Genomic DNA, 22,908 nt, shown 5'->3' with positions numbered 1-22,908 from the left:
TTTGCTAACTAAAAATAACTCCAGGTTACCAGAGCTTCAAATAGTAGGCACAGGTGAAGACCAGTTAATTTACCTTCACATTGTTCTTTGTATCCAGGCCTTTCATGAAACTTGACAAGCTGTTCAGAAACCGATCTCCAGAACTCCCCTGCAAACAGCAAAGAGACAGTTACTTCACCTCTGAGAGTACCTTTATTCATGTCCTGGAGTCTAGGGCGGTGGGATGTCACACTGTGTTTTTCACATCTCTGACAGTTTTCTTTCCACTCTGCAGCCTGTATCTGCCAAGCCAGAGGTGGTAAGAAGGCTGAAAAACTGCAGTTTTCCTCTCCCCTTTCCTTTCTGCAGTCCCATCGGTAAGAGAGGTCTGCCTTAGACCTGTTTTTTTTTCCCCAGCATTAACCAAGTATTAACCAATGTTCAGAGATGTTGCAGCCCACAGGCAGTCTGAGAAGAAAGCAGTGGCCAAAATTCTCTTCTAACCCAAGGCAGACTCAGCATAGGAGGGCTCAATTGAGGTTTTGAAGGAGATGGCACCCACTTTTTAAATCCTTGCCTTCAGACCTCCACCCTGTCCTGCCACAGAACACTGAGAGGTGCCTGTAATCCCCACTGGCTTGCAACCGGTGCTGGGCAGAGCCCACGGCAGCAATGTGGGCTGTGTACGCCTCAGCTGAGTGTGTCCCCAAGTCTTCTACTGCTCCCAGACAACAGCCTGGGAAACCCCAGCTCAGAGAAAATGGGGAGAAGCCACTGGACACAGCTAACATACACATGAGCCACATTTTATGGCTTCCAAGTCATTTAACAAGTAACAGAGCTCTGACATTAGTGCATCCTGGGTTTATGGGGGAAGCTGCTCACCTGTGCTAGCTCCAGGATCTTCTTCACCTGTTTAATGGCATCAGTGACTTCATGGCTCGGAGGAAGCATGAGAGAACTGCTGGCTCCCAAGGAAAAGCCACCATACCTGAAAGTTCAGACAGAAAGTGATGCTAAGACCTGATTACCCACTAACCTCCAGAAAATGCCACTCCTCCTCCCTCCCCAGATGTCTCCTCTTCCTGCTCTATATCCAAGGCAAGCGTGTTCACTCTTACATGAAGGGATGACTTTGATCTTCCAACACTGCTGCTTAGTCATGATGTCTCTCACTCCTTGTTCCTGGGATTAAATACCCATCTTATGACTACTCAGTATGCTCTTCCTGCAAATCTTTACAAGCCAATATTGCTCTCCACATAAGGCAGGCATGCTTTCCAGTGATGTGGGTTTTCCCAGTTTATTCTTAAACATGCTCCCTCAACATTTGGCAGTTAAGAATCATAGAAAACAAACTGCAAAGCAGGGTGGATCTGTCCTGCTTAATACAGTGCGTAAGGGTCAGCTGACACGTACAAGCCAGAGAAAAGGCAGTAACTCACCTGAACTCATTCACCCAGATCTTATTCTTTAAGCTGTAGAGACAGAAAAGAAAGCCAATGTATAACACATTGTATTATGTACAGGAGGAGAGACAGACCCACTAGCGCTGCAGAGACACCACCAGGGAAAAGAGTGCACTACCCTCTCACATCTGGCATATGTCCCACCACTCCTTTTGGTGCCCACACCCACCTAGGATTGGTGCCCAGACTTTCCCTGTACTCTGCCTACACGGCTCAGGACACTCCTCTCTCAGAGCTGCCACAGCACCACTAATAAAGCAGAAACACCACTTCAGCTGTGGACTAGGACATCAGGAGCTGAGTGGCTCTGGCCCACTGCTGAAGAGCTTGGGTGGTGAAGGCCTGTTCACTTCATCTGTGCAGCATTCCCCATAAAACAAGCAGCATTTGGTGGGGAGGGAAGGGAGAAGGCATGTTCAATAGCTACCTTTTCCCAATGATCTGTGCATAGGTCTTCACCAGATAGTCCGATATGTTGCGGCCTGTCAGATTCTGGAGGATGTCAGCAGTGTCTTGCTCGCGCTGGCATCACCGAGGAAAACACAGATAAACACCCATCAGAAAACACAGATGCCGAGTCGAACAAACTGTGTGCAGTGCTGCATGTAAGAATCACAGCCAGCCACTCTGCTCTCCAGCAGCATCCCTCACTGCAGTACCACAGAGCTCCCTCTCCTACCTGTGGGGGTGGCAGCCCGCCTGCACCAGGGGGGCACACAGGCAGCATCTTCTTGATCTTCTCATTGCTGCACTCGCAAGACGGGGAAGGGTTCTCCATGCTCCAGTTGCCTTTCAAGAAGATGTCCAGGACTGAGTCTGGGACTGAAGCGGTGGTCCACTCCATCTGCCCCACGGTGCAAGGAGTGTCTCTGTGTCAGGAAAGAGGCAAGGCAAACGCAGTTTTTAGAACAACTACGATGGTCTTTGCTTACAAGCCATCTAAATACCAGACACCACAGTCCTCAGAAGAGGCAGGCTGCTCTTCAATGCAGCCTGACCTCACTGAATTGAACAGCTCAGAGCAACAGACCAGGCTCTGCAGCTTCTAATCTAAAGATTCGCAGATCCCAGCGACACAGAGACTGAGGTTGGCCAACACCAACTAGTGTCGGACACCCCACTCTTCTCATTTGCTCTGCAGCACGTGAGTGCTTTATTTCAGTCAGTCCCAGCACACATAGAGTCCAGAGTTCAAGGAGCGTCTGGATGATGCTCTTAATCATATGGTTTAGTTTTAAGTAGTCGTGCAAGGACCAGGGAGTTGGACTCAATCCTTATGGTTGTCTTCCAAGTCAAGATATTCTGTGATTCTAAGATCATGGCAGACAGTCATTCCTTGGATGACTTGGATTTCTGCCCTTGCAACACCAGAATGCTGCCCTTCCCCAAGGCAGCATCAGTGGGCAGCATCAGTGGGCAGCCTCCTCCCTGTGCCCCATGGGTGGAGTAACCCAGTTCCTGTGTCTGTTTTGCAGAATACAGCTTACTTTCCACCACTGGCCAGCATATAAGGCCCCTCGTCTAGGTCCCCTCGTCTCCCTCCACATCATCCTGTGAACGTGAGCTGCAGTTCTTCTGGGCTAGACACACTATCCTGGACTATATATACCCCTTCTGCACTCATGGCCTGGACTTCAGTGATTTGCTCAAGGCCATGCATCAAGTTAGCAGCAGAGCTAGGAAACACCACCAATGCTGTCTGGCTCTCCACTCTTTCTGCTGTTGTTTGTGGGCATACTAACCTAGGTTTCTAGTGCAGCTAGAAACAGAGGACTGTAGAATGGCCATAGCTACAGTCAACAACATACAGCAACATGACTAGGTCCTTTTCCATGTTCAGGACCAAACAGTAATTTGATTGAGAGACTACTGTCTCTTCTCTGTCTTGGTCAGTAAGGACTTGCTCACTCCATCACCATGCTGAGGGCTGGTAACTTTCTAAAAGGTCCTGAGCAGAAAAACTGAATGTAATTGCAACTCTTTTGACTTAAATCCTGCTCTGGCCACGAATAACTATCATTCCCTAAAGCCAGGGAATATACTGGGTAACCAGAAGCCAGGGTTGGGCTTCCTATTCCCAGTCCAGAGTTCTGCTTACGGGATGGAGTGTCCCTGCATGCAGCGTGTCCCAAAACCAGGCTTATTGAGAAGGGCGTCCAAAAGCCTCTGAGTGCCTGCATCTTCTGGAGCATCGTTGCTATGGGTAAAGCAGAGAAACACTATCAGGTCAGTGGGGTAACATGCACACAGCAAAAGCAGCAGCAGAGCAAGGCTAAGAGCACACTGACAAAGAGCTCAGGAAAAGGACATGGGTAGAGATTTCCCTTTGAAGAGTGTCTGGTCTAGAAGCACATACACTCCAGGTCTTTGTACATAATATTACTAGAGTCATAGCACCATTCAGAAATGGATATGGCCTTGCCAGTAGTTGCAGTTGGCATTTAAAGGTCAAAAAAAGAAACTACCAGGACTACATTAATATGTGCTTCTGAGCTAAGCACAGAAAACAAATTTAAACAACCTGGTAAAGAACTCAGTAACTCAAGTTTGCAGAGAAGAACAGAATTGTAGGATTCAGCACCATTTCTAGGCCACAAGAAACATACCTAATAAAAGTGTACTGCTCATCATACATCCAGGGCTGTAATTCCAGGCTGGGATACTTCCCAAAGGGAGGAACGATCAGGCTGAACATGAGAGCAATACACACGAAGACAGCTGGCAGTACAATCTGAAATGGCAAGGAAAGAGCAAACCCTTTTTAAAGCAAGTGTTCCCAGAGGCAAGAAGAGCTACATGTGAGTCACTTAATGTATCAAAACTTTGAGAAAGTTTCCCAGGAAAGCCTATGCTATTTAGAACAACGCATTGCTAGACACCAATGCAAGACCTGTCCTGGCATTCAACCAGGGCACTCACTTGGGATGCCTGCAAATTCTGCCCTCAAGGCCACATTTGGATTTGAACCTCAATTCATCCTTGCTGTGCAAGAATACTCTAACCACTTGGTTATCCTGTAACTCCTTTCACTTGCACAGGCCCCCCTTTTGCTCAGATGTGAAGACCAGTTTTCATTATCTGTATTCCTTTGAGGTTTTCTGCCCACCTTTACCTCTGAATACAATGCATGGCTCAGAGCTGCCCCTGCTGAAAGACTCTGCACATGTTGGGTGCTCTCACCTGAGCAAAGAAGCCCTTCCGGCTTCTCTTGGCAATAAGCAGTCTCTTCCACAACAGAGCCATGAACTGCTGCTGGGTGAGTTTCCAGCCCTTCATCTGGTAGGAGCCTTTCCCATCCATGCCGCTGAGGAGGTCTGTCTCTCTGGATTCTGCTAGCAAGAAGAAATCACCCTCATTCAAAAGCTCACAGAGATGCTCTCTGGGCACTTCCGTGCTGGAGACACAGGGTGATAGCTGGAGCAGCTACTCTCACTCATCAAAAAAATAAAAGAGAGTGGTGAGCAGAGATAGCAACAGAAATTCACATAAATGCATTTCCACCCTTATCTCTGAGCCTTGATGGAAGCATTGAGTAGGCTCCAGATACTGCACCACCTACTACTCCTAAAGGCAAATAAACCACCACTCCCTTTGGCAGTGTCAGCCTTATGATCTGTAGTGTTTATAATATAAAAAGTATAAAAAGAGTGTTCACAAGAAGAAAACAGGCCTGAGCCACAGCAATACCTGGATCTATGTCCGAATCATTAGGATCAAATGCATCATCTTCTGTAAATGGACGAAGGCAGCTCTGTCTGTCTCCAAACACACGCCTGTTCCTTCTGGCTGGCAATGTCCCATCTAAAAATAATGCAGTCATGATTAGCTGAACTGCTTCAGTTAATCTCCAATTAGCCCCAGAAAAACCAAAGCAATATCATTTTCATTTTACATGCATTCTCTGTGCAAACTGAGGAGCTGATTTGGAGTGACTGCCATGCAGGTAAAAGTAAAACCAAGACTGCCACTCTGCAAGGGTCACATGTTTTATGCACCACTTTTTGTGTGCTTAGAAGCTTCTTCCAGTGCGCTAGACACCTTTTTCATTTAGCCACAGAAAAACAGCAGGCTGCTCTCACTGTAAGAAAATTCTTACTTAATATGCACATGACTTCAAGTGCAGTTTGCTAGCACGAGTTTATCAGGAAACGGTGGCATGAGCATTTAGTGCAGTGAGGTGCTCTCAGAAAGAGAAAGTCATTTGATCCCTACTACAGGCTGACCCCATCATGAGCTTTTCCTATTCCTCGGAGTAGACAACAGTGTCAGTCAAGTAATTCACAATATACTCAAACAGTAGAAACTCTCCGCTATTACAAAATAAACACACTGCCACTGAATCAATATAAGTTAATAGTATATAAAGCACACATTAAGTATACCAAGAACAGCTATTTTAGATCTTTAAAAATATTAGCACAGCTGAGTTGCAGTTTAGTCTGAAATAGGGCCAGTCACAGCTTGGCATGTGTCACTGTATAGCCCTGCCATACACAAATGCCACTCACCTGCCAAAGGCTGGTGAGACCAAGAACACTCCTCACCTGAGATACCCACTAGCCCCTTTATTTTCCCTAGGAACTAAGCCCTGCACCGAGATTTTACTCCTGAAAACATCTAGGTTTGGTCAGCCTCGTGCTTAAGCAGCACAAATACCATACAAAACGGTACCTCCCCAGGAAGTGCCCTTCAACTCCACGGGAGACAACTACACCCACCTGAGGTTTCTGCATCCACACCACTATCATCAGCCACTTTTAGGAAGATCTGAAAAGCAATGGTAAGTGTCAGTGAAAATTCGAAGAGGAGCAATACTGTGGGGACTGTGTCACGAGATGCCAAAAGAAAGCACAAGGCTGACAGATGCATCATGACAACAGCAGACATAGGGTTTATCCCCTGTGTGATGGGAACATGGATTTTGTGGCTTCTCTCCAGCTTCCAGAAACGAGCCTGTAACCATACACCAGCCGTTCCCCCGTTCCAATATCAGTTTTCAGTGCATCTCAAACACAAGTTCTTTCCCATGTCTCACATAAAGACTACTTACTAAATTTGGGGAATCTCATCTTCCTCCTACTCAACAGTACTCACACTCCTGTTCATGCTTTAATAGGCACCTTTGTGGAGCTGAACACTCACAAACCAGAAAAAACATTTTCAAATTGCAGATAGTAGCTAAGACCTTCACAGCTGTGGGAGGACCCACAGGGCAACCTCAATAAGTGACACCACCAGTTCAGGTTCTCTTGTCATCATTTAAAAAAAAAAAAAAGAAAAAAAAAGGACATTTCACATAAACAGGGGATAAAAATGCCTGACACTTCTGTGATAAAAGGCAGGCAGGCTTGTCAGCTGGAACACAGCCACAAGGAACAAACTCTAAAAGCATCCCTGACAGGGGCATACATCTAAGTGGATTTTGTAAAATATGGTCTCCAGTACTGAAATGTATGTTTTCAGTTAAGTGCAGCAGAAAGCATCCCTAAAAATACCTCAAAGGTATTTACACAGTCATTAGAAGCCAAATTAGGGGTCAACCTTCACGTGACATCTCAGCAAAGTACAACTGAGTACAAAGGATCTGCCTGGGCTTGCTTGTACTACATTTCAGTTTTTAATGCACGCTTCTATGAGCACACACTTGAACAGGGCAGAAGACAATCCATTTTGGAGAGGAACACAAAGCTGCCTGTTCCACAATAAATGTGTACAGGAAGAGACAAGACTCCATCTCGTTCTTATTTCTGCCATGATTAATTTTGCCTAGTTTAAGTCAAAGACAATCTTCAGCTCACTCACCTCCTCCAGGGTGGTTTCAGAGATGCCATAGCTGGAAATGCCAAGATCAGAGAGACGGTCATCAATTTCATGGAACAGCTCCACGAAAGCTCCCTCTTTAGCAGCCTTGTATGGCAAGACATAGGTTAATTCATGGCCGATATCCTCCACCAGCCTGGCCTCAGGAACATGTTTTGTAATGAGATTTGAAATTGCAGAGACATCTAGAAAAACCAGAAGCAAAAGATGGTGTTCATCTTGTTACTTCTTATTATGTGGAAAGAAGAGCTCAGTGTGAAAAACCTTGCCATAAGGAAAGGAGGGGAAATGGATCACCTCCGGAAAGCAGCTCATTTCCATGGAAAGTCTGGTTTCTTTTTACATTTAACACAAGTTTGGACGAAAACCTGGACCCAAGCCTGGCTATTCTTTTTATTTGCAGAACCGGGGAGTGCTTTTACGTGCTACTGGCAGCTCTTCAAGCCATTGATGTAGAGTTCACCAGCAAATACTACACATTGCTAACAGGCCTAGCATCTATATAATCTTTGGCTATTACATCTCAGGACAGCTTGAACTCAAAATGGCTCACTAAAGAAAAATGTTCCAATATTTACAGATTTAAAAATACCATCTCTGTGAATTTAATAGCTGTCCCAAGACTGTAGCTACATAGGGGCACAAGGTTAAGGCACTTGTCCAAGGTCAAAGATAGCACAAGGTCAACACTCAGACTGAATCTTACATTCTTTTCTGAGCCTCACCTATTGTCAGTGTGTCACTTTCATGGTCACTGCCAAGGCCAGCGTCAGAGCTGCTCTGGGAGACACTGTCATCCTGGTAACAAAAGAGAAGACAACCATTGTTTCCTGCCGTTTAATCAAGAAGGGGCCCACAAGATGCTACACTCTGGGTAACCCCAATCAGATGCTGCAACATGCTGGATACTCCACAGAGGAGTCAGGAAGTAATAGTGACATACCACTGCAAAGGGAAGAAATACAAGTAAGGGGTCACAGTTATAGGTGTGTTACAGAAGTGTTCACTTCATCTGTATCTCTCCAATCAGCTTTGTATCATTGGCATTGGAAGAAACTATAATTGAGATGCATGTCCCATGCAACAGTTTAACCAGACATGATCTGGCATAGTATCTATAAAAGCAAGTAACACTTATTTTAAAGAATAAGGGATTTCTCTTTGAGACTTTCTGCCATGTAAAATCTTAGCTGTTGCTTCCCATAAGCCTAAAATTTCTTGAAGGAAGAATGAATATCAGCAGAAAGGGTCAGCTGTACCTTTTTCAGATAGGACACTGTGCTGCTGCTGTTTCGGCAGGAGCTCAGAGAGGAATCCACATCCTTCTTGACCAGGGTCAAATAATAGCCTGTTCCAAGCTGGTTCTTCAGGAAGAGAGAAGAGCCAACACAGCAGAGCTTGCCATGAGAAATGATGGCAATCCGGTCCCCCAGAATGTCTGCCTCATCCATGTGGTGTGTGGAGAGAATGATAGTGCGGCCTGGAAGAAAGCAAGGGAAGACACTCCTGGTAAGTCAACCATGGTCGTGTTCCCAAGCTAACGCCGCATTCATCTGGATCTTGCCATGAAGTTAGATGGGAGGTTGATGCCACAACCTCAGGCTCCTTTGAACGAGGCTAGCAGTATCGAAGAGGTTCACAATTGCCGTCACGGGTTTATTCTCCCCACTCTCTGCAGGCCCTCGTCATGCTCAAAGGCAGGCTAATTTCACATCAGCGAGGCTGGCTGCACAGAGCAGAGCAGGACACTGCTGCAACCAAGGGTGAATTTCTGACTTTAACTGCCATCACAACGCAGTGAGGAGCTTTGTTCATGAGCTCTGACATGAATAGGATAAGAAAGGAGGACAGATGAGAGATCAGAACATCCTTGTCCAGCACGCTCTTTATTCCTTCCTCAGTGCAGGCAACAATAGATTTGCAGAGACACGTTGCTATTTTGAGAACAGTCATGAATCACGATTGATTTTTCTTTTGCTTTCCATGACACATTCGTTAGGAGTACAGAAAAAGACCACATACCTTGCCGATACTTGAGAAGCAATTCCCATATCCCTCTGCGAGAATAGGGATCCACCCCAGCTGTAGGCTCATCCAGAATGACAACCTTGGAGCCACCAACAAAGGCTAAGGCAACTGAAAGCTTCCTCTGCATGCCACCTGACAGGCACAAGAAGAAAGAGGTGTTCAGGCTGATGCAGAGATGAGGGGAACAGCACTAGCAGCAGAACAGTGAATAATGAGCTCTCCAAGAGAAAGCAGAATTGCATACTGAGATCTAAGATCAAGCACTGCTACTGTTTCAGGCGTTTACGGTCCCATCACTTTCAGGACAGGGGATAATTCATCTGGATGGTCTTCTCTCGGTGGAGTCCAACTCTCCTCCTACTGCAGGAAACCACACCTTACGAGCCTTTCCATAAGTGAATCATACTATCTCAGCATCGGCAGTACTAAGTTGCCAGGCTGGAGGCCTAACCATATTTGGAGCACAGGTCTCCGGAGACTGAGCAGCAGAAATAGGTCCCCAAGAGACACCCCCCCCCTTCCTGTGGAAGTGTGCCAGATGCAGCAGCAAGGAATTATATTACACTCTTCAATATTAAAGCCAACCTGTGGCCATCTGCTCTCCCTTCCCAAGGTCAAATGCACAGGCTGTGCTGACAGTTGTGTCAGAGACAAAGGAGTCTCAGTCCCTCAACTATCTCATGCAGACTGATACAGGAATCCTGCCGCTCCTGAACAAAGGGGAAGCGTACTCCAGGACACCAACTGAAGAAAGGTAAATCGGCATAAGAAATGCACATATGGTCCACAAACAGCAAGGGACTTGGGAGATTATGGTCTGAGCCACTCTCACCTAAACCCGTAAAACCCAAACATATTAGTAATCATTTGGAGAACACGTATCACATGTAGCTGGACTATGTAGTGATGGAAACAAGCACAAAACGTTCAGAGAAAGTGAGTGACTTGTTACGGACATTAGATAGCACAAGACAGTGCAAGATGGTTAAGTTTACTAAGATATCCTGATTAGGTACTTAATAAGTAAATGATTTCCTTAAGTGCTTAATTGTGTGGTACTCTATATTTAACTGGAGGATTCAACCAAGGTCCGTGATGTCAAACCCAAGAGAGCTTTTCCAGAGCTGAGGAAGCAGCTGAGAAATGTAAAAGCAGCTGAACCTACCAGAGAGTTTGTTTGTCCTTGCTTTCAGTTTGTGAGGCAAACCAACATCCACTGCCATCTGCTCCATCTCCTCTTTCACCTTCTTTTCCGGCAGCCCTTTGAGCCGAGCATAGAACCAGATGTGCTCTTCCACAGTCAGCCTAGGGAACATGAGCAGGCTCAGGGCACAGCTGACAGCACCATGCTGGGATTCATCCCTTGTATTAGCTTTACAGCAGGCATGTTTGTTTGCTTGGGAAAACATCTTTTAAGGCTGAGGTCAGGAAGGAGCTACAGACTGGGTGTGCTCAGCTTGGGCCTGATTTCGGAGTGTGGCTATTCATCACCAATGTACATAATCCTCCTTTAAGGGTGCATGACAGAGTACCCCTAACATCCCAAATCACTAGGCAATGGGGAAACATTTGGCCTAGTTAAGGTTAATGGAGTAGATTTCTTTAAAAGGAGATGCAAAAGATGAAAGCATAGGCTCTTGCTGATAATTCACAGGAACATACGAATGTGCTAATAAATAGAATGTCCTTGAACCAATCTCACATCATCCTGCTGTCTCGCACCATGTGCACAGATAAAGATAGGACTGCTCTAGCTGAAAGCACACTACTGTCTCCTAAAGAAACCAAACGTCTGTTGGACACCAGACCTATGTCTCACAGATGCTACTCACAAGTCAAACAGCACATTGTGTTGTGGACAGACACCCAGGTTCTGCCTGATGGTGCTGAGCTCAGAGCGGATATCTTTGCCCAGGATGAAGGCTGTACCCGAGGTTGGGGGAAACAAGCCAGTCAAGATGGACCTGAAGGACAAACACAACAGATAAGCAGGTTTCACCACTAGGAAAATGGCTGCTGCACATGTCAGGATGAACAAAGAGTGGGGGGAAGCCCTGGGGAACTCCCACATCAGGAAAGCAGTCTGAGAAACATCTCACTAACGGATAAAAAAAAACCCCAAACTGTTCCAATGTTTTTAACACACCCACATGACTCTGCTTGAAGGAAATAATTTTTCCTCTAAAAGCTTCTTATCCTTTCAGTCCAAACTCGTTTCCTTACGCTGTTAAGTCAGAATCACAAATGGCATTACTAAAAAGTGCTGGCAGCAGATTCATTTGGCAGAGCCTCAACCTCCGGTTTCAGTCCCCTATACCTGTGCACCTTCTGAGGCAGCTGCACAACTAGGGTAAATCATCAGAGTCTGCACCAGCTTGCATACTGCAGTTGTACAGCTACCTCTACCATATTGAATGCAACTGCAGTATTCAGAGTCGCTTCCGCTTCTGTCTTAAAAGCATTATTTTGTTCTTACATGGTAGTGGTTTTCCCTGCTCCATTATGTCCCAGAAAGGAGGTGATTTGTCCTTCATAGAAGTTCAGGGTGAGACCATCTACAGCAACTTTCTTGCCATCACGATAAACCTTGACCAGGTTCTGGATGGAAACACCAAGGCTCAGATGCATAGGCTCTTCCTCCTTGCAGACTGGAAGAAAACAGAGAGAGATATGGTAGGTTTTAACAGCAAATGTGTCGGAGTTCTAATAAATATCACATTCCCCCAAGTCTGTGGAGATCCAACGAGAAATGAGCTATATGAAGATGTGACCACATTTCTTCCTGAGGGACAGGAACCTTCCACAGAAGTTGTCCTTCAGCTCTTTTGTCTCTACTGGGTTCATGGGAGGAATTCTCAACTCCATGAGGCTGGAGTACCCATCTGCTCTCAAGTGGGCAAAGCACCTTGGGTTTATCTGGATACACCCACCTGATAAGCATACCCAAACTGCGATAACAAAGGAATGACGAATTTCATCTTAGCCATGCCAGTCCTGCTGTCTTTGGACTCTCCTTTCAAAGAGGCAGACCATAATGCTTCACTGCAGAAAGGCTCTGTGTCCAGCACTTACCTTCTGAAGACCCTTTCTGGTCAGCATGAGGGTGCTGCCTCTCCTGTGGTTCTTCGCCAAACCAATAGGACTTTGTGAAAGGAAAGTACCAGGGCCTGGGAATCCCGTACTGACCTGAAGAGAAAAGCATTACATAAGCCTGACTATATCCGTCCCTTTTCTTGTATTACTTTTCAGGACAAGAAGGGAAGTACTTTACCCCCGGTTAGCCTCTAGGTTTGGCAGGACTAAGAAGAAACCTTTCCTGATGAAGAGACTGCCAGACTTAGATGCTAAGACACATCTCTTTCCCCAGACTTCACTTCAGGGTTAAAAGCCCTGTGCTGGAAGGTGCTAAGGTGCCACATGTGGTGCTGATACTCCCAACTCCTCCTCTGCAGCAGGATCTGTGGACTTAGCAGCTCAGAGAAAGGAACAGCTGAAGTGCAGCAAAGCTTCTGGGAGCAGCTCAGCCACTGCCACAATGGGGCACAGCCTCTGTGCTGGGCAAGTCACTGCTATTAGCAGCAACAGCTTTACTGTGGTGCTGGTCTGTCGTTTTTCCTCCATGACCTTTCTACAGCTCTGCTCAAAAATGGGCCCAATTTGCACTTTGGTAAATGAGGAGGGTGAAAGGATCTATTTAAAAGCGTGAAGCAGAAGCAGACCTCACCTGGGAAGACAGACTCAATGTACCAGGTCATGACCCCATATAGGAAGGTGTCAAACAACATCATGACAGCAGATGTGGTGATGCTAAAGCCATCTTCTTCCAATGGGCTCTCAAAGAAGTTGTCCCACTGAACACCAACTCCCTGCTCTTCAAACAGTGCGAAGTACTCACAACCAAAGCCAAAGGCTACCGGAGACAGCAGGCTCTGCGAACGGGAGGCATGAACATGCATTCAGTTTTTCACAACTACTCTCCACCTGGGTAGCTCAGCTCTAGCATAAGGCTATGGGCATGGCCCAGAAGCCTTATAGGAAAAGGCAAAGGTCCAAGGAGCATGACCTTATTTGCAGAGAGGGAGTGGCAGCCTCAGTGCTGGTGCCAGCAAGCAAGGCCTGAAGTCTCTGCTAGACCACCACCCAGAAGTGTTTGTTTCCCTATTTTCTTTCCCTTGCTCTTTGGACTTTTATGTGAGGGAGGAGATCACTAACAGCCACCCTTCTCCAAACAAGTAAGAAGTGCTGTGCAGAGGAAGGGCAGCTGGTCCCTTCAGCCTGCATAGCTGGTGGTACAGCATCACAGCATACAGAGATCAAGGCGGCTTAGTCTCGGTGAATTATTTCTACCAAAGCCAACAAAACCCTCCCAGCAGCTCCTAACAGGCTCAGTCAAGCCTCTTCACCAAGCCCAGCCTTGATGGCCTCTTTAAACTGGAAAATTAACCTCCCATTGCCACCTCCCCCCGCTTCTTGTCAGTGTCAAGCTAGAGAGCTGCCCAGTGCCACACTGGTGGAGGCCCAGTACCCAAGACAGTTTCCTCAAGACTCACCGCAAAAATCTTGAGTGAGAAGCTGACATAGTCCTGCCAGGCAACACACAGCACATAAGGCAGGTACAGCGTGAAATAGACAATGCCCCCACAGGCAGCTGCCAGGTTGGCTCTGGAGAACACAGTGCTGATGAGGAAGCACTGGAGTATGGTCACAACACCAAAGATCGACAGGAAAACAAACACCACACTAGGGTCACTGTAAGGCAGCAGATTTCCCATCTGGCAAGAGAAAAAACACGTACATCAGGCTTTAAAAGGGCTCTCCAAGATGGCTCCAGTACAAGCGGGTCTGTGGAGGTGCACTTTACTCAACAGCCTTCCCAGAAGTAGGGCAGTACCAGAGGTACCTTTTCAAAAGTGATGAATCTACTACAACCCCTCTTGCTGTTTTCAGTCACTCAGCCCCATTTTGTTCCAAAATCCTGTTCCCAAAAAGTTGCTGGCCAAACCATTTACCAACTCCTCCCCAGTGTGCCAGTGCAGACCACTGCTTAGCAGGCTCTCAAGGCTCTACATTCTGCTGCCAGAGACCAAACCAGTCAACTCACCTTAAGGATCAGCACCAGCAGACCTGCACTCATCAGGAGAGGGATGAGGCTGCTAATGAACCAGCTTAGCCAAAGGATGCCATTGTCAAGTCCCATAATCCTCATCGTCTCCTTCAGCCGGGCTTCCTTCTCATACACAATGCCCTTAATTATCACAGCCACAGAGTAGATCCAGGCTAGAGTCATGAAGAGAGGCATGGAGCGACTCATGACACGCAGAAATCTGACAGAAGGAAGGAAAGTGGCCAGGAGAAGAGAGTTAGAAAAACGACTGCAACTTCAGGCACCACTCCAGGACTAGCGGAGCATGGCAACAGCTAAGGCTACACTGCACAAAGCAGTCAATGTGCTGAGCATGACACAGGATCACCATGAGGTGTCTCACCATGAGGTGAGGCTGATGGGTCTAGAGCACATCACCAGTTCGGAATGGGAATGGAGTTGCAACTGTCCCTCAGTGGAAGAGTGGGTGCAAGACCTGTCTCTCCTGGTGACTGCTCTCAACTGTCCTCTTTCCACTCTCCTCTGCCTAGGTCTCTGCTTTTTTTCCCAGTGCTATTTTTGCCTGTATCAGGTTTGGGGATATGGTCACATGTCAGGAATGTACTCTGTATGCGAACGTCCTGTACAGACATTCCTTCTCCTGGGAAGGACTATGCAAGTCATTACATATTCCAAATCCTCCATGCAGGTGCCCTAATTCCAGGGATTAGAATACTAAGGAAATTGCTCCCCCACTGATAGGAGGGACATAAACCATGCCTGAGGAGTGACAAAAGCCCATGCCTCCCACACCACAATCATCCCAGGAGCTTTTGAAGCAGCCTGCATACATACATGTCATCCACATAACATGGGTAGGGCATCTGCTGCACATAAACTCCTGTCTTCTTCTCTGAGCCTGTCTGCACCCTGATGATGGCCTGTTCCACCACATCCTGCAGGTAGGCAAAGCCTCCCCAAACATAGCGCATGTCCTCAAAGGGGTCAGCACGGGGACCAGGATCCCAGTACCTGCACCGAGGGGGCAAGACCTTTCCATTAGCAATTCTCATCACCACATCCCGCATAACAAATTGTTTCTAAGGCAGATGTCAGGACTCACCCGTCCTTGATCTTGTTTGTCCTTTCCACATTATCAATGTCCATGCGTATCTTGTATTTCACATGTTGAGGGAGCTCTACACTGTTAGGAGCTATTTCAGTGAAGACTATGCCAGCCCAGAACCTCCTTTCATCCAGAAGCTCCAAGGACTTGTTTATAAGCCGAACTTCTGTGGCCACAGGCTCCAGTTTATCCAAGTTGACACACTAGGCAAGGGCAGATTTCAAAGTGTTTATGTGGTAAGTTACCAAACCAGAATGTACTTTGTAACATTTGGGAGGGAAAAAAAAGGAGAACTCTGCAATGGTAATGCCAAGCCCAAGAAAACACGACAGCACTGGATGCTTTGCAATGACTCATGGTAGCCCAGCAAGTTGCTAGAGATGTCGTTTTTTCCTGCTTTGACCTGCCAGTCAAACATATCACTGAGAAATACACCAGCAAAAGCATTTTCTGCACAAGAGCTTAGGTAGCATTGCAGTTCTAGCTACAGGATCTCATCCAGGTATCCATTTCCATAGACAGTCTTATTTCCTCTGTTATAAATAAACTATGTCTGATTCAAAGCTTTAAAAATCAGTGTAGAGACCCGAAGCCTTTGGGCTAAGCCCCTGACAGGCCAAGGCCCGTTTCTGTTTTCACTCATCTGCCAAGATGACCAAGTAACAAGTAGAACCAATTTCATTACTTCCTATGTCTTCCTCAGCTTAAAGCAGCTGCTAGCTTCACTGCAGTCCCCAGCTAAAACCCCAGATCGAAATATGAGCTGTCACACTGCCGAAGCAAGCAGCAGCTCTGAGTCCCCCAGTAACAGCAGGGTGGGAAACCACATGCAATGGCCAAAGTGAGAGCTACAAGAACAAGGCCTACAGTTAGGTTCTTACATCTATATTTAGGCACCTGAATAAATGATATTTTCTAAGATGCAGTGCACTCAGCCCTACTAAAGCCTGGTTGTTTACAGAAAATAGACTGATAGAACATCTATCTTCCCTTTCCAGGAACACCCCACCACATGAGTGGAGACCAAGCTGCTGCCCTCCCCCAGCTCCGTGCCCACACTAGCAGGATCTCACCTCCATGAAGCGGGAGATGGTCTGGATAGCCCGGTCTGTCTCATTGAAGGCATCCACCCAGGTATACACTGAGCCGTTTGCTGTCTCAAAGTCCTCCTGGTGGTTTGACAGGAAACGGGCAACATCCTCCACTGTCCAGTTGGAAGATGGCAAGTGCAGGTCCCATAGAGCCTTGCCTTTCAGCAGCGTCTGCAGGTATTTTATTTTCAAAGGAGAAATAGTTGTTGAGAATCAATATTAGATCTCCTGTCTCACCACGAAAGCAAGCAATACTGGGGAAAAAGCCTTTTTTAAAAGTTTTTTGGAGACGCCTCTGCCATACTGAGAAGATCAGCATGGCGGGTGCCTTCCTCTGACCCTCCCATTGCAAAGGATGTGCCTCCCTCAGTTCAGATACACCATCGGTGTTATCTTTGCAGGCTGGCTGGCTGCCACCATGTCCTGCCACCCTTCTCCCATGGAGAGGGCAGCAGAGAGCCACGCATAGCTCTGCGCCTCGCAGACCCACCTCTCCCGAACAAACCTCCGCTCCCAGCTGGCATGGAGAGGGGCTGTAGAATGGCTGGAGACCGAACCGTCACAGTGCTGAGCAGAAATACCAGCGCTAGAGGCCAGGTGGCTTTTCTTATATATTTTGCTATTGTGCCATCAGGGATGGCTGAAGCAGCCCTGTACAGCCATGATGTCCTGCCTCTCTGTTCTCCTATCTGGAACAGTGCTTTCTTCACCTGTTTTAACTGCTAGATTTCTGAGGACACGCTATTGCCCCACTATGTGTATGCACAACAACCCACACACGCGCAGTCCAGGTAGAAGGACCTGGCATTGAAGCAGAAACCAGTCCTCTGGGCAGAAAACATAAAGGCAGGCAGGAGAGGTGCGTTAATTGTAAAGGAAACAGTTGAACTGAAGTAGAGGAGAAAAAAAAAAAGCCTACACATGAGAGAAAACTGTAAAAATCCTGACCAATAAAAACAGGAAATGGACTTTCTGCCAGAACGCAGAATGAAGCGGAGAGGTGAGGAGCTTCCCCACGCTCTGCTGTTACCAGCAAACCATAAAGTAAGGGTCACACAGTTACAAAAACAGCATCATGAACTGGGAAAACAGAATAGGCCAAGCTGGTAAAGGAGAACACGCAAAAAGGAAATCCAAGCAAACGGGGATCATCTACAGTGCGCTCTCCTTGCGTTTGGTCTTCCAAGGTTGGAAGTTGGTGGTTGGTGGAGTTGGTGGTTGGTACCACCATCCCCAGCAGGAAGGGTGCCATGCTTGCAGGGAAGGGGCTCAGCCTCATCACATTAAGCAGCAACACTAAAGCTCTGTAACTCCAGGGCCACATGTTGTCCCTCCATGAAGGTAGCAGCTGCATTACCATCAAGCTGGAAATGCCAAGATAGGCAAGCAAAGCACTTTCCTCTCCTTCATAGAGAGGAAGAGAACTAACCACCCTAGTCATCAGGGTTAACAAGAAGCATAAAATACAAAACCAGAAAAGCCCAGTGCTCATTTAAAAAAAAAAAAAACTAAAAAAAAAAATAATGCAGCAACATTTAGTTTTCAAAGGACACAACAACAAGCCAATATCCAAACCTTGACTTTCTGTCTGCACTCTCTGCGAATGGTTCAGTTTAGAGTTGGTGGCCCTGATTCTCACCTCCCTGATGCCAACATCTACAGAATTAACTCACAAAGCCAACAGAGGCACAGGAGTGATGAAAATGATGTCTCTGACCCTCTAGTATGTCATGTTGACAACAGAGCAGGTCAGAGACTATACAGCACAGCATTACATTGGGGTAAACAAGGAAGGAACTTCAAGGCTTAAAAGACCTGGGAAGGTCTGCACTATGACACCCAACCTGCTGCCTTGCAGACACAACAGGAAAAACTACTCTACAACTGTTTCTCTGTTGCGTGATCCCAGTTTTACATCACTGTGCTGCCAAAGGCATCAGCATGGGATGCAGAGACCCACCCCTCAGAACTGCACCTGAGGGAAGTAACAGTGAACTAAGCCTCAAACCAGGACAGCCACTTAAGCAGATGATGCCCCAGCAATGCAGGTCTAACAGCTGGCACAAAGCTCCATGGAGCCAACAGGCTAGCAGAAAGCATGTCAAATCCAAACAAGACTCCGAGCCCCTTCTTCATGGTACATTATGAAGCAATCAGCCACAGAGTGATGTTTGCTTTTCTCCCAGGTATTACTAAATTAAGCACACCATCCAACTCCAAATTAACTTGTGTTGTTTTGGGGTGGGTTTTTTTTGTTTGGCTGGGTTTTTTAATTGGGGTTTTTTTTGTTTGGTTGGTTTTGGTTTGTTTTTTTTTTTAAACAAGATTTGTGCCAGATTACTGCCAGGCATCTAGGTTCAGCTCTAGCATGATAACCACTCAATTCCTACTGTACCCAATGGGGCCCAATGCCACCTTACACCTTCCAGGATCTGATCTAGACATATGACCACTCATTTTGCTGCTATCACGAGAGCACTGTTGTGAAAAAGTGCACAACACAGGGAGCTGAACATGTCAGCAACCCCGCAGGCCCCCAGTTTACAAAAAAAACCCAAGCCAGATATTCATACCGCATTAGGGCAACACTGTGGAAGAAACAGCCCATTTGCCCACAGGGGCAGATTAAAAACTAGTGTTAAACATGCATTGCTCCTGTTTGCAGCAGGTTGTTACATGAAGGAGGTGATGCCAAGTTTAATGCAAGATCGGAACAATCACATGTTTTCAAGAGTGGGTCTCATCCATTCTATTTAGCTGCCCAGCTCAGCACTGAAGCACCATCTAAAATAAATATTTCATCACTTATTGCAGAAGACAACTGTGGTCGCTCTGGCAAGGACAGCATACTGACCCGAATGAGATCCATTTCCTGACTACTTTCCATAAACGTCCAAATCTTCGGGCTTATCTCCTCCCACATCCCCCCGAGGTCACGAAACACACCCAGCTCCTGGAACGTCCTGTTCACCTGTCGGCAAAGAGGAGAGGAAGGTTATTTCCAAAAACTGGCAGCGATCCACTGCATGCTAAGAGGGTGCATTGACCTGTCAAGTGAAGTACTGAGTGTTGCTTATATTCAAACAGCAGCTCAGCTTCTGCAAGGACCAGAGTAGGGAAAATCAAGTGCACTTGGAGAAGAAGAACAACAGGGATTGTGGATGCCTGTGGCTGAGCGCTGCCTTTCAAGGCTGGGCGGCGAATGACTCTGCCTTGGAGATGAAGGGCACACAGAGGCAGCCCCTCCCCACGTGCTGGAAGAGTCTTGCTGAGGGAGCTTGGGGAATTAGAGAGCACATTAGGTAAACCACAATCGGAAATGATTAAGAATCCATTGACCAGCTTGCAGTGGAGAAGAGGAAGGACACCTGAAGGCTTATCAAGGTCTTCCCCACTCCCATATCCCACATCAGAGATGCAAAGCCTGTGGATAATCAAAAGGCACCACCAGGTGCCACTTCCAGCCAAGTCTAGAAAAAGAGTTCAGCCTGGCCTTTTCTCCTTGAGCCTTCAACAGCAAAGGCATGGGAGGTGAGAGACTAGGGAGGCTGTGCTTTGCAGACAGTCCTTTCTAGGCTTGTGTTTGGGCCCAATTTAACACAGAGCAGCTAAGCTGCCCAGCCAGAGGACATACCTCATCCTACATATCAGAGGATAGGGCTAGAGTTACCTCAGTCATGACCTTCCTTACAGCTGGTGTGTCTGGAGTGTACAAGATCTTCCCAATCAGCAACGGTTTCAAAGCCCTCCAGATAATCCTGGAAAGCGGGCTGGATTCCAGGTTCTTCATCAGCTCATTGCAGTAGGGTGCTGAGGAGGAGAGGACAAGGGTGAGTGGCTGAACAGCACAGTGACAACTGCAGAAGGCATATGCCCAACTTGTGTGGGCTTTAAAGGACAATCACAGCTGAAAGCACAGCATTTGTCAGACAAGAAAACCCCTTCTCTACTGCAAAGCTCCACAAAAAGCCCCCTTCAGTCCAAGCCTCCACAGTCTCCCCAGCAAGCATGGAGCACCCAGGTAGCCTCCAGCTTCCTCTCAGAGCCACACTGCTAGTCCTGTACTGCTCCCACAACCCCGCTGCATGGCGTGAGCAAAGTTTGTCCAGAAAAGCCCAGATTTCCAAAGGCTGCACATGACTGTGCTCCCTCTCCCCGTGAAGGAGGGTCCACTGCACAGACTTCTGTGGACTCTACACAAGGCCCTTCCAATCCCTTGCACAGTGATATCCTCACTGGCCTTAAGGGCCTGGGCAGGAGGTGGCATGTACATACCTTTCTGAAACAGCGGAAGGTATGCTCTCCCTTAGGACCACCTGGTTTCATCTGTGGAAGTTTGCGAAACACTAGCGATGACAACCATCAAGTAGATGGGACTTAGGCCACGCTACGGTTACACTTACTTGTGGAGTTATCATAGAAGTTAGTTACATCGTCTTCAGTGCTGTTGCCTCCAAACAGTGCTTTGTAATTGTTATCCTCATACCAGTTGAGGGATTTAATTTTGAGTCCTCCACCTTCAGGATGGCCACACACAATGCGCGACACAGCCTGGTAGATCTGTGTAGAGGAGTTTGAGGCATTCACGTTGTTCAGGAACATCACCTCTTGCCTCATGTCGCTCCAGCTCTTCATGCTTAGCAACTGGAAGGGGAGGTAGGAGAAGAGAGTGGAAGCAGGGATAGGAACAGGATTAGTGAAAGAAGATCTTGCCACTTTCCTTCAAATGACACATCTCTTTTTGAACAGATGAGAATCCCCTTGAACACAACATCAGCAGTGAAGACCAGGGAAAGCATATTTACTCCCATGACAGTGGGACAACGTAGAAAGAAGTCTCTTATGCGTACGCACAAGGAATGTGCCCTTGCCAAGCTCTTTACTCTTAAGTTTTCTCCTCCAGTGCTGTAGGTGGTTCCTGCCCTCCTTGCCCTCTCACATGGAAGGTACACTGCTTGTCCTCCCGGTTGCACCACAGCTCACATTCCAGTGTAGCCCCCTCATGCCGGGTAGGGTGGGTGCACTGAGTCAGAAGAGGGAGTAAGGAACAACATAAAGTGAGTGCAGCTCATGGGATACAGACCGTATGAACTGAAGGCCCCGGCAGTATCACCTGGCACAATTCTACCAAGGTCAGCAAGCCTCCACTGATTTACAGCAGGCAGGCTGTTTGACCTCCTAGGTACATATTGCTTGTCCCTGCCCCAGCACCTCACTGCCCTGTTGTCAACAGCATTCCCAGAAAACCCTTGAAACAAGCCCAGCTGTAGCCTGAGCAGCACAAGCTGTGCACGTAGCCAGCCACATCAAGGAGCCTTCTCCTGCCCAGCAAGCCTGACACCAGGCCCAAGGTGACAATGCAGAACTGGCCAGGAGGATTGGTACCTAGCACAAGCATCTACCTGCAATATGTCATGAACAAAAGTACCAGGCACTCAGCCCGAGACACCCACTGCATTAATGTCGCCGTAGTCAAGAGGCACGACCAAGCTCACCACAACAGAAAAAGCAACGCACCTCCGCAAGCACTGGTTTCACACTACACTCAAGCATTGCGCTCGGACTCCCCGTCTGGAGATGTAAGAACATCAGCAGAGGTGTGTCCATGCAACCTAGAAGTCTGTTATCTCAGTAACCTCTGTGATGGTGACAATAAGTGGATGTTTGCAAAAAATAAGGCAAGGGCAAGAATGTAGGGTACTTCCCACAGGTAACCTTCCAGCTTCCATTTATTTTCAGCTCAGGGAACCTCTGTTTCCTAACCCTCAATGAATTTCTTCCACAGTAAACTCCTGGAGTTTTGAACATCCACAAGTATTTAACATCCAGCCTCCTCTCGCTTCTCCTTAACTTGGCTATGGTTAGCTCCATTTGGTGCCATGTTTTTTGTACTGAAAGAGACAGTGAACATTCATTTCCTATCTCTTTTTGGGGGGGGCACTCAACTCTATAGACCTCTACCGTATCCCCAACCATTTCTTTTCCAAGCTGCCATGTCCCAGCCTACTCCCTTGTTCCTTGTGAGAAAGTCATTCCACTTCCCAATGTCCCAACTGCCCTTCTCTGAGCTTTTTCCCATTCTGCTATCCCTTTTTGTGCAGAGAAAGGGCCTAGATCTGTATTCTGTATCAAAGAGGAGGGCAATCTACGGTTTTATATAGTGTCATGGTAACATCTTACAGCTGGTTCTCCATCCCTTTTTAAATCTTTTTTAGCATTTGATCCGATTTCTTGACTGCTACTGAAATATAAGGTGACGTTAACTTGGATGGTTTTGCTGTGCTGCCCAGAACAGCAACATGCACTAATAAG

At 47.1% G+C, this 22,908-nt stretch overlaps 1 protein-coding gene across 4 annotated transcripts in view; it reads right to left on the bottom strand.

Annotated features, from left to right (window-relative positions):
* Window positions 1-22,908, bottom strand: part of ABCA1 (ATP binding cassette subfamily A member 1) — a 100,025-nt gene that overhangs the window by 15,637 nt on the left and 61,480 nt on the right. For 3 of the 4 annotated variants that reach the window (XM_054185632.1, XM_054185630.1, XM_054185631.1), the window contains 27 exons: window positions 21,000-21,240; window positions 20,267-20,406; window positions 19,451-19,567; window positions 16,579-16,767; window positions 15,503-15,708; window positions 15,235-15,411; window positions 14,398-14,620; window positions 13,847-14,068; window positions 13,021-13,225; window positions 12,369-12,482; window positions 11,773-11,944; window positions 11,129-11,260; window positions 10,462-10,601; window positions 9,291-9,428; window positions 8,528-8,748; window positions 7,994-8,066; window positions 7,251-7,453; window positions 6,167-6,215; window positions 5,136-5,249; window positions 4,629-4,780; window positions 4,055-4,179; window positions 3,547-3,645; window positions 2,128-2,317; window positions 1,876-1,970; window positions 1,425-1,457; window positions 865-970; window positions 74-148 (listed from right to left, as the gene is read on the bottom strand). In XM_054185632.1, the coding sequence (XP_054041607.1) occupies window positions 74-148; window positions 865-970; window positions 1,425-1,457; window positions 1,876-1,970; window positions 2,128-2,317; window positions 3,547-3,645; window positions 4,055-4,179; window positions 4,629-4,780; window positions 5,136-5,249; window positions 6,167-6,215; window positions 7,251-7,453; window positions 7,994-8,066; window positions 8,528-8,748; window positions 9,291-9,428; window positions 10,462-10,601; window positions 11,129-11,260; window positions 11,773-11,944; window positions 12,369-12,482; window positions 13,021-13,225; window positions 13,847-14,068; window positions 14,398-14,620; window positions 15,235-15,411; window positions 15,503-15,708; window positions 16,579-16,767; window positions 19,451-19,567; window positions 20,267-20,406; window positions 21,000-21,240 (3,951 nt within the window). The remainder of the gene's footprint in view (window positions 1-73; window positions 149-864; window positions 971-1,424; window positions 1,458-1,875; window positions 1,971-2,127; window positions 2,318-3,546; window positions 3,646-4,054; window positions 4,180-4,628; window positions 4,781-5,135; window positions 5,250-6,166; window positions 6,216-7,250; window positions 7,454-7,993; window positions 8,067-8,527; window positions 8,749-9,290; window positions 9,429-10,461; window positions 10,602-11,128; window positions 11,261-11,772; window positions 11,945-12,368; window positions 12,483-13,020; window positions 13,226-13,846; window positions 14,069-14,397; window positions 14,621-15,234; window positions 15,412-15,502; window positions 15,709-16,578; window positions 16,768-19,450; window positions 19,568-20,266; window positions 20,407-20,999; window positions 21,241-22,908) is intronic. The other variant, XM_054185633.1, reaches the window with a different exon arrangement.

This window comes from Rissa tridactyla, chromosome Z (genome assembly GCF_028500815.1).
Source record: "Rissa tridactyla isolate bRisTri1 chromosome Z, bRisTri1.patW.cur.20221130, whole genome shotgun sequence".
In the NCBI taxonomy this organism is placed as follows: Eukaryota; Metazoa; Chordata; class Aves; order Charadriiformes; family Laridae; genus Rissa; species Rissa tridactyla.
Note: the sequence above shows the minus strand (reverse complement) of the source record. Positions and strands in the feature narration are given on the sequence as shown.